Source organism: Chelonoidis abingdonii, chromosome 13 (genome assembly GCF_003597395.2).
Source record: "Chelonoidis abingdonii isolate Lonesome George chromosome 13, CheloAbing_2.0, whole genome shotgun sequence".
Lineage (NCBI taxonomy): Eukaryota > Metazoa > Chordata > Testudines > Testudinidae > Chelonoidis > Chelonoidis abingdonii.
In genome coordinates this window covers 17,282,672-17,293,538 of record NC_133781.1, presented here as the reverse complement: position 1 = coordinate 17,293,538, position 10,867 = coordinate 17,282,672, and the positions used below count along the sequence as shown (strand labels likewise).

The following is a 10,867-nucleotide window of genomic DNA, read 5'->3' as shown; positions in this document are numbered from 1 at the left end:
TGGCTCCAGCCCCAGCCAGAATTCTGCTGCTGGCAACACCGTGGACAGAGACCCCCAGTCCTTCTCCTTCTGGGGTCAGTATTTGCAGAGGTTGAGCTGAAAAACCCAGAGATTGTTATAAACAAACCCTGATTCCCCCCCCCCCCACTACCACCACTCCTCACTCTAGGAGGCTGCCTCCCTCCCCACTTACTTCCTATGTGTCTCTGCTCCCCACTCTTCCCCCCAGGCCTCCACTCTCCCCCCTAAAGACCTCCCTCTAAGGCTCTTATTTCTGCAAGACTCCAGGCTACACAGACTCCCCACAGATCAAGTAAGTTGCTACCTGTACTCTCCCTGCAGCACCAGGTGGTTTGATTTAGAAGAAAAAATCAGGCCAATTGTTATCCCATTACAGAGTGGCCAACAAAGGCCCTGTTCTCCCTCAGCAGAAGTGTCCCATCCTCAGAGAGGTATAGCACTCTGAGCAGAGAGTTGTAGGCTGCCTGAGGCGACAAAGAAGAAATCCCAGGCAGTTGGTGCATCCATTGTTGTGGAACAGAAGGAGTCAAGTAGAAGGGTGGATACTGACCCACTAAACGTCTTTTGTTGGTACTCTTACCCCTTTAACAATAGGGACGCCTCAGATACAGTGACGGGAGCTATGCAGGGAACACACAGCTGGAGTGCTGGAGAGTTGGAGCAGGGGTACTGATATTATGTGGAGGTTAATTTAAGGCTGGGGTAAGTGCTGAGTCAGAGCATTGGTAATTGGAAGGCACCGTGTATCTACACCGCAGATGCAGTGCTGCCTGTGCTGTACGTTGCCGTGCCAATGTGTCTCAGCCCAGACCCAGGCAGATTTGAGTTCTGGTTTTGATCCACAACAACATACAGACCTTGTGCCTACGGGGAAGGAGGTGAGTTTGGACCATACCTGGAGTTTGTGTTCTCTTAAATTTGGGGTAGGACCCAACCCCTTCACACCCATTCTCAAACTCGAGGCAGCCTGGTCATCCTAACATGACTTCTGTTTCAAGCCTCTGCTGTGCCAGCATTTCCACCCACATGACAGCGAGCAGCAGGGGTGGGGGAGTAAGAGTCCAGACCAGCAGGAAGCTGCCCTTCAGCATAAAGCATTGATCCCATTAGTCCTGAAATGCCCAAAGAGCCCGATACATTTCAAACTGCTGCATTAGCTGCTGGTGGGATCTCTGCGGGTTCCCCAAAGCTCTCAGCGACTCACACCCAGTCACGTCACCAGCTTTGCTTGGAAAGCGTTTATTCAGATTTTTGAAATATCTGTACAAAAATATGAAGGATGCTGCTCAGGATCCCAGCACTGGGAAGTTCATGGCAGGGGAAGGAGACGACGCACCGGATGGACAGTTCTGCCTCTGCCAGGCTGCACAGATCACTGGGTTGGATATAGAGGAGGGTATTTTTCTGTCACTGCACAGATACATGATCTGAACTGGCTAATCAGATCGAGTCAGCCTTGGCCCACCTTTGCTCAGAGCTCTGGCTCCTGCAGTGAAGTGAGACATGGTGCCTTTGGAAGACACTGGGCCATTCAGCTACCACTAGCATCTGGCTCCTTCAGAGCAGATATGGATACGCTCTCACGGCCATAAATACCTTCTATTAACAAGGCTTTTGACCAGGTAACTGCCAAAAGCAGAAATATCTGCGAACCTCAGTTACACCCTTTCTGGTATTGTCCATGAAACAGAGCTTGGATCACATCATGCTGATTCCGAAAGTCCACACTCCCCTTCTCCCAGAGACATGGACCATCCCAGACAGCGTAGTCATTTGACGCATCTGGAGAAGGTAAAGTATTCCTGCCACAATGGCCTGGAGCTCCTGGAGAGGTGGCAAACTCCTTAGTAAATGCCATACGTGGGCTCGTGGCTGTCCCTATACCTATCCAGGTACCTCAGAGGCTGCAGGTGTGGAAACTTCTTCTGAGGGGGGTGATACACAGGGGGCCGCACAAACTCAAACACTGGCTCCTTCATGTCTGCAAAGGGACAATGCTGAACGTTAGCCAAGAGACAGCTCAAAACCTAACCCTGCACACCAACCCACCAGGCCCCGCCCACTCTCCTTCTTTCCAAAGATACCACGTCTCCCTCCTCCGGCAGAACGGGAGATTAACAATAGATCAAACACACACATGTAGTTCTCTCCACCACATACTCTCCCATTGTTATTTTAAAGCGTCCAGTCGAAATGGGATTCAAAGCCCACCGGAGTAAGGCTGTTCCTTTAGACTGCCATGGATATGCTGAAGCCTTTGAAGGCGAAGGCGGCTGCTTCTAATTCTCAACTGTAAATGTTCCCGGCATCAGACTAATGTGCCAGTGATACATGGCTAACTAGGAACCAGTTAGAGCAACTGTCCCAAAGGGGGACATTCAGAACTGGCCTTTGCATTCACCCCGCACTCAGACATGTCCATGCCTCCAGGAACCCTCATCTGCTCCATCACAGAGAGCCCGCGTGGCCACAGTTGATTTAAGTCAGGTGTGTCTGACATCTGAGCAAACCGCTTTCATCCCCTTGTCCCTTCCCAACTCAGGCCCTACCAAATGACTTTGACTTCTTCAGAATACATTTAGTTATGCCTGACTACTGGATGGTGCGGTTGGAAGAGAAAGAGACCCCCCACCTCATGCAATAGGCACTGCCCCATACCCCTATAAAGTGAGTTTCTTACTGAGATGGTTGTGAAAGACGTGAGTAACGGAATCATCCCATTGGCACTGGAAAAATGCCAGCCCAGCTGGGGTCATATCGTTCTGGTGCTTCTTGTAGAAGTCAAATGTCTTGAAGGTTCTCATCTTGAGACTGTGGCTGAAAACAAGACAGAAATAAAAGGATGGGTCTCTCTTTTCCATGGCTAGCAATCCCACATCACCACAGATTCTGCAGAGATGGAGAAGAAACAGACCCCAGGACAGAAACCTACATGGCTATTTAAAGTCAAAGTCCCCAGGCAGCCTGAGGTGGAAGCATGCCAGCCATACATAAACTGGCTTTGTCACATCAATCTGGAAAGTCATTTTCTTAACATCCTGTTCTACTAGCGAAGTCAATGGGACGCCATGGAGGTGCAAGCATCTTCCATATTGATCCCATTGCAGGCCTGGGGCCTTCACTTAAGAAAAGGTATAACAGGTGGGTGAAACACACGGGGCAGGCTGTGGTAGCAGTAATACCAGCATGTGTCTTCACAGACCAGCTGCGCATACAACCCACAGAGGGTTTGTTTTGTTAGTGGAAACAAATAAGCAAGGGAAACAGCAAAAGTGAGGATATCCCCAGCGCTGTCCAAAGTGCAAAGGAAACAAGCTGAAACAGGGGAAAAATCACCTTTCAGTTACGGTCAGTTACTGTTACAAGTAATCTCAGTGGGTAAAATGTTTTCAGAGAGCAGCAGAATTTTTTCAGCTTTGTCCGCTCTGATCATACAGGGCACAAGAACCTGGCAGGGACTCGAGATTCAACGTTACCATGGGGTCGGCCGAACATCTTCAGTGAAATCGATTGGTCGGTCCTGCTTGAAGAGGAGGAAGACGAAGCGGTGGTAGCCAGTTCCCTTGGCAGGGAATGGGGGGAAGTAATGGCAAATCTCTGTCCCCGAATCTACGTTGTTGCCTGGAATGTTGGTCCTGTGAAGTGCAAGACATTTTTCAGTCATTATCCAAGTGGCTGGCTTTATTTTCTTTTTGACATCTCTGATCAAAATCATAGCACTGAAGTCGTGTGTGGGACGATCTGTGGCATGCTCTCCCCTTGTGTAGCTGTGGGCTATTCCCTGCCATAGCAAGCATGCAGCTACTAGAGACAGACCTAGTCAGGGGAAGCACCAAATCACATCCAGAGAGCTAAACAGAAAACAGTAGCAATTCCTGGAACTACTCTAGCTTTAGTGATAACAGTGCTCCAGAACTGATGTCTGACCAGCACTACGCAGGCCAGATGATCAGGGAAAAGCCAAGTCGATGTTTGCCAGATTTTGTCTTTGTGGCAACTACATTTCAAAGCTGTGTTGGGAAGCTCTTTCCCCATTCCTTTGACCATTTTTCCTCTCACAGGGCTTGGGAGGCTGGGGCTGCCGTCCCTAAAGCATATGCATTACACAGATGTATTGGTTTGCAATACTCACACCAGCCAGTGGATGTACTCAGAATCAGCATCTCTCAGGTGTCCATCTGCGTGCACACAGAGAAAAACACGTCTTAATGACAAGTACTGTGCGTTTGCCTGCTGCCTTATTGATAGGTTCTACTCCAAAGTCAGAATTCCCTAAGTCTAACAGGAAAAGGGGATGATGCCTCCAGACCTCTCAGCTGCTCTCTACCAACCCTTTATTGTATCAGCAAAACAACTGGAACAAGTCCCAAGAGGATGGAGTTCAAGGGTGCGAGCCAGCAACCCCCGAGTTCCAACTTCTGTGTCGATACCAACTCACTGCGTGACCTTGGGTGAGTCACTCAACTTTGCTTCACCTTGATTCCCTAATCTACCAAACAGGGACAGAGATACTGACCTACCTACTTCACAAGAATGCTGTGGAAATCAGTTAATGTTTATAAGAACACTTTGGAAATATAAAGCTTTATGTATGAGATGTGCAGAGAAGAACAGTCTTGTGGTTATGCACAAGGTTGGGAGTCAGGAAACCAGCTTTCTTTTCCTGGCTTCCTTGCAGCGTGTCAGACACTAGGCAAATTGTTTCACCACTCTATTTCTCTGCCTGCAAAATGGGCATAGTACTGCCACCCTCAGAGAAATTTTGCAAGGCTAAACTCTGCAGTATGTAAAGGATATTGTGATACTATTTAGCATTCACATTGCACTTTGCAAAATAACTAATTCCTCTAATTAAAGGTTAGTCAGAGGAGCAGAGTATTGGTATTCCTTCATCCAGCTCCACCACCTTCTGCCAAGCAGATCTTTCCATTCTAACCCTTCTATGCACAGTTTCTGGTGTGATTCTGCAGGTGTGACTGAACAATCCCTATGGAATGACCACCCTACTGCATCAATCAGGTTATGCAGCCCAAGGTAATATGATTTTCAAAACAAAAGAGGGTAGAAACAGCCAGTTTAAGGCAGTTCTTGAAAGTCTTGATACATACCCAGATTAGTGAGCAGCAGAGTCCACAGGGAGCCTTCATCTGCCTCATATATCACTTCTGGGGAACTGGAAGCCTAAATACGCAATGTAAAGAGACAGTCGTGAACGTGAACGCTCCCAAGGATTGTTTGCATTAAAATTATGTATTTTTTGAAAAACAGAGACATTGAATTAGTCACTCACTCAGACATAACCTGGCTGTACAATTAAAAACAGCCCAACAGAACAAATCAAATTTGGCTTTGCCACAGAGCGAACCAATTTTCATCAGGAAAGGTAGAGGAGTTTTATTAAAAGCAAGTTCACCATTTCATTTAAAAATGAATCCATTGTAATACTGTTTCCTTATCTTAACTAGAAGTATCTCCAAAGCACATGATTTTCCACTGGATTTCTTTGAAAAGCACATTCCTCTTACAGTAAGTGTCTGTGCTGTTAGGCCAGTTAAACCTTGTGTGGCTTCTGATTAACTTGGGCACATTAATATTCTTCCTCGTGATCAATTATAAGATACCTCGGTGGGTGTCACAAAGTTCCCATGATATACTGGCATGACATGCTCGTCATCTAGGTTGTATTCTATCCGCAGAACCACTCTGGGGACGAATGTGGCTTCATCAAACATATCGCGGTATATCCCGTAGTGCTCGGCGACACGCTGCTTATGCAATGGGCCATTGGTTTTCTCCCACTCTGCCTTGACTTCGTCAAGTGGAATCACCACTGCAATTGCAAATAAGGAGTTATGAGACACGTGGAGGGGTTGTCTAAGCCACCACAGATACAGAAGAAGAGGAAACCAAGACTGCAGGGTACATACACGTCCTGAGGCGGGATGCTCTTTCCATTTCCATGCTCTGGCGGTTCTGTTTCAATATCTCTTTTCTCTCCTTCAGTTCCTTTGCCCGTGATGGTCTGTAGTAAGGCAGGCCAATGTCTATCTTTGCCTCTTCATCTAAGGTCAAAATCATGTAAGTGAGAAACCTAAAATAAGCCCTGTTCTGTTCTCTCCGTCCAGCAGTCATGGGCAACTGTGACAGACAAACCAAAAATGCATGAGGGATACAAACAATCAGATGAATTACAGGCATAAGCCCTGATCCTGCAACGAGCTCTGTGCAGACAGACCCCTGTGCCCGCATGGAACGCATTACAAGATTGGGACAGTATTTTGTCCACACTATATAATCTAGCTGCCTGGCAAGTGAGAAACTCTGATACCACTGAAACGCTTAGTGTTGTCAGTGGTAATACTACAGCATAATCCTGTTACAGGGGCCCTCCTTCAAGCGGAACATGGAACACGGTCCCTTCTGCCAGTCCCTCGTACAAGATAAAAATCACAAGGCACTTTCTCAGAAAGCACATAGGGAATAACTCAAGTGGAACGTTAGCCACGACTTCTCAGTACAACTGATTCTGATGTTCTTGTCTATAGGGGAGCTAGTGCATGCATGTTGGCTATTCTGTCTATGCAGCCATTACAACCCCAGCATCTAACAATGCTTTGTAAAAGATTTGGAGACATCTAAGGATAAAAAGTACTTCGCACTCTTGCTGAAGCTCATTTGAGACTGAGTTTTGCTTAAGTATCAAGCCTGTTAAACAGGTCCACAGATACACCCATGGATATTTCCACTCCCTGCTTTACAATCACCTAAACTGTATCGTGAAACACAGCTCACCTGGCTTGGTTAACTGAAAACTAAGTGGTGCAAAGGCACTCAGACCCAAGGGAATTTCGGCTCCTATCTTTGAGGATCTGGGCCTGTGACTATAGGGTGGGTGCTCACTAGCCATTTTATGAATTAAAATAAATATAATACATCATTAGAAACTAAACCCCTGCATACTTCAAAAGGAGAGCTTGGAGACCTTACGGTTTATTTTCCTTTGTATTACAGAAGCCCCAGGAAACAGCTTCCTTACTCTCCTCCCTAATCTTTGAGTCAAGGGAAGCCAAAGATTTAGTTGCATCTGGCAATCCCTTTTCTTTAAGAGGAAGATTCTAGTCAGTTTCCCTGAAGGGAGCATAGCCTTTGCAAATTTCTACAGCAGCAAGGGGTCTACTACCTACACAAGTATTTGATCAATACCTTGTGGAACACATTTTGGTGCTACATGCATAACTACTGGCCTACAAGCAACCCCTCGAGCAACAGAAGTCAAAAGGAACTCATCTTCCTCCTCTTGGGTACCTTGCTCTGGTGTTACATGCTTCCTGTATGTTTGCCACCAGGGAGTCTTCTTACTCTCCTTTTCAGCCACTTTGAAATAGCGAGTGAAGCTGCGGTATTTCTCCAGTGTCTCCAAGTTGCTGACATCTATGTCTTCATTAGGCATTGGCCCTAGAGGGGCTGCCCGCTTGCAGAGAGCAGCTGAAAACACAGGAGGTTTTCATTTTACAAAGACACTGACAGTCACATGCTACATAGACAAGATCAGAGGGGGCTTAGACTGGACGAAGAGTATAAGGACGATTTTGTGACTACAGCATAGACCTGAAAGTTAGGAGACCTAGGTTCTATTCCCAGCTGTACCCCCAGCCTGCTGTAGCCTCAGGACCAGCAGTGTAACTTCTGTTCTCTCAGCTTCCCTAACCGTAGGATGAAGATGATGATATACAGCAGTGCATGCGAGGCTCAATCCATTAATCTTTGTACAGCACTTTAACATCCTCGAAGGAAGGGTGCTAATAAAAGCAAACTGTTTGATATCAAGGACAAATTTCTACCATTTCCAACACACTCTACTGAGGTTTATATACTCTGCTCATCACCATGGTACCTGGGCAGTTTAATTTTGGGGGGGAAGAGTAGGTTAAGTTTTTCTCCTTGGTGTGTTTTTAAGTTACTCCTCTTCCCTTTTACACTTTTAAAACATTGTTTTCAAGGCAGGGAAATATATGAACACTCCGATGGGTCCAGGACTGAATTCCACCATCCCGGGCCAGCAGCTGAGAAAGCGCCGCTCCTCATGCTTGCAAGTGGACCTTTCCATTACGTAACTATTGAGAATAGTCATGGCCACATAGAAAGGGATTGTTTCTTCAGTAACCTGAGTCAGTTCTGTGGAGGGCTTTGAATTTATGTTAAGATCAAAATACAGTGTTGCTTACTCTCAGCCCCTAGTAATTTCTGGGGTGATCCAGCACACCAGGGGATCAGTGCAGTAAGTTTGGAATTACCCCCCAAATTCAGGGCAAGTGGGAACGCTTCTGATAGCAGCACAGGCTGGTGTTCATTATGCATGTTTTACAAATGGGTAAAGAAGGGGGTGAGTCCCCAACGGCCAGCACAGCAACAGGGTGACCATGTGTTGAGATGCTTCATCAGTTCCCCATCCCACCACACAACTGCTGTCACCTGCAGTCACCGCAGCAGGCAGAGAGATGTCACCACCCCACTGAGCAAGCACCTTGATGCCACCATGGCCCTAAAGGGGGTTACAGGCCCCAGAAGACCCAGCAAGCCGCATGTCTATCATTAGTAGGGACTGGGGCAGCTCAGGATAGGCAGCTGCCCCACACAGCAAGCTGCCCTTTCTCTGAAACCCTGGGACAGATGGTTGCCCTGGATAGCGAGTGACAGCTGGGAAAGGAACCCAGGCGTCCGAGATGCTGCCCGTCTCTGAACCCCTGCGACACAAGGCTGCCCCACACAGCGGGGGAGAATGGAACCCAGGTGTCCGAGAGCCCACCCACCCCGGAATCCCAGGACAGACGGCTGCCCCCGCTATGCATCTGGGGAGCCAGGCAGGGAACCGGGGCACCAGCCCCCGTGCTCCCGCTGCCCGGCGAGGCAGCCCCAGGGGCCCGAGCCTGAGAGGCTCCGGGGCTAAGCGCGGTCACTAACCAGCGGTACCGAACGCCCGCCCGGCCCGTGTTCCGTACAGCGCCGCGCTCAGTATGGGCGCCGCCATTTTGCCAGCGCTGCGACGCCGATCACTGGAAGGCCCGCCCGGGCCACAGTATGTCCCACATTGCGTTTGCCAGGGACGGGCCCGGAAGGGCTGTCCAAGCTAGTGCCTGAATGAAAAGGTTACAAAATATACCTCAAAAGGCGGTACATCCTCATCATGGGGTAAAGGACTAGAGACTCTAACCCCAGGCAGCGAGCGGCCATGTATTTATTTTACCAAGGCAAATATGATCGTCAGCTACAAAATGGGGTCCTGATTAACAGCTGGAGCCTGGTGTGTCACGCACACGAGCAGTTTGGCGGGTGGGTTGCAAGCTGTGAAGGGCAGTGCCCTTGCTGGTGGTGACCATTCCAGGTCCCTGGAGCCATTCTTGCTATATTATAAAGGGAACTGCTGGGCGATCTTACGTACAAGCAGGGCTACTGGCTGCTGCCTGTAGTACGCTCCGTAAAGATGATGGTGCCTTTCCCAGCATTGCTGGCTCTTATGGTTGTATCGCCAATCCCACCATTTAAAATATATTTTGTAACGTTCTAACTGCTGGGGTCAGGTGATCAGTGAGAATCTTTGCTTTTTTTAAAAAAAAGTAAGTTTCTAGTTGTCGTGATTTTTTTTCCGAAAGAAAAACTTGAAAATGTGAAGCGAGTGCAACCATTGAGCCAGAGGAGTGCTGTTGACAACCATGGTCTTCATCCTGGAGCTTTCCCATCTTTTGGATGCCCTGGGCCCAGGTCATTGAGTGCCTCAAAGACAAACATGATTGTAATTACTTGACAAATTGTCTTAATTAGAAATAAAAAGAGCTAGGAAGGGATGCAATTAAATGAAGAGTTAATAAATTGAGATGAAGGGAGCAATGTGAGGAACTACTAAGAGCAAAACCATCTCCCTTGAGGCCAGTTACAGAAATAAATAAGGGAGACACAGATCCCCTCCATGCATCAAAGTTTAACTGCTGTGTGGTTATATTTGTAGTTCTGTGCACTAAAGCTCCTGAAATGGGACCCATGCACCTGCAGAGAGCCCCTTTGATTATAGTGGAGCTCTGTGCCGTGGTCCACACCCATGGATCGGGGCCAGAATTAGTAAAATGACATCCTATGCTGGCGAGCTTCCACTCACACAAGAACATCAATCTGTGCAAGGTGCCGAGGGGAATCATCACAGCCTGGCTCCTGAACTGGGCAGAAGCTTATGTGTGAATCAGAGTTGAGAAATATTTTGAAAGAAGGGATACGGGCTAGCTGTCCTTTCCAATTCTTCCCAAGCCACCAGAGGTCAGTGCAACAGCAGGAATGGAACCAGAACTTTGGTAGCTGAGAAACTGGAATCACAGAGAAGAAAAGACTTTTCAGCTAGCACTTTTCATCAGTAAATCTCAAAGGGCTTTGCAAAGGAGGCCAGGCTCAGTACAGTAACAGCGAGAGGTATAGATTGCAAACAGAACATTCCAAAGAACTGAGCGAGAGGCCACGCTTACAGCATTTATAGTCAGAGACCAATGTTATAGCCGTTCTCCACTCCAGCCTAATTATCCGTTCCAACCTTCTACTAAAAGACAGAACTACAGTTGCTTCACTGGACAGGGGGAATTGAGTGAAACCAGCCACCTTCCCCTGAATTTATGAAAGTGGATTGTTTGTAACGTGATTGGTCAATCTAGTGGGCCCATCAGCAAGTCGTGCCTAACAGTGAGAGGGTGGATTAGTTTCTCCTGGGAAGAAGTGGGATCCCCAGCACTTTAAAATGAATGCTGAACCCGGGGAGGCTGCACTGGATGAGGGAAGAGAAGGCGAGCCAGTCCAAACAGCAGGATTG

The 10,867-nt window shown here is 47.8% G+C and overlaps 1 protein-coding gene across 2 annotated transcripts; it reads right to left on the bottom strand.

Moving 5' to 3' along the window:
* Nucleotides 1-1,244: 1,244 nt before the first annotated feature.
* Nucleotides 1,245-9,111, bottom strand: MRPL38 (mitochondrial ribosomal protein L38). 2 transcript variants are annotated; one of them, XM_032792887.2, is made up of 9 exons: nucleotides 8,983-9,111; nucleotides 7,327-7,506; nucleotides 5,949-6,083; nucleotides 5,643-5,851; nucleotides 5,130-5,202; nucleotides 4,154-4,199; nucleotides 3,498-3,656; nucleotides 2,702-2,838; nucleotides 1,245-2,002 (listed from the first exon to the last, which is right to left on the bottom strand). In XM_032792887.2, exons 1-9 carry the CDS (start codon nucleotides 9,047-9,049, stop codon nucleotides 1,866-1,868), a joined length of 1,143 nt encoding a protein of 380 aa, XP_032648778.1. In that variant the 5' UTR covers nucleotides 9,050-9,111; the 3' UTR covers nucleotides 1,245-1,865. The 2 variants fall into 2 exon arrangements, with proteins under 2 accessions (XP_032648778.1, XP_032648779.1); XM_032792888.2 differs by lacking the exon at nucleotides 5,949-6,083 and having other exon boundaries at nucleotides 8,983-9,079.
* Nucleotides 9,112-10,867: the final 1,756 nt, after the last annotated feature.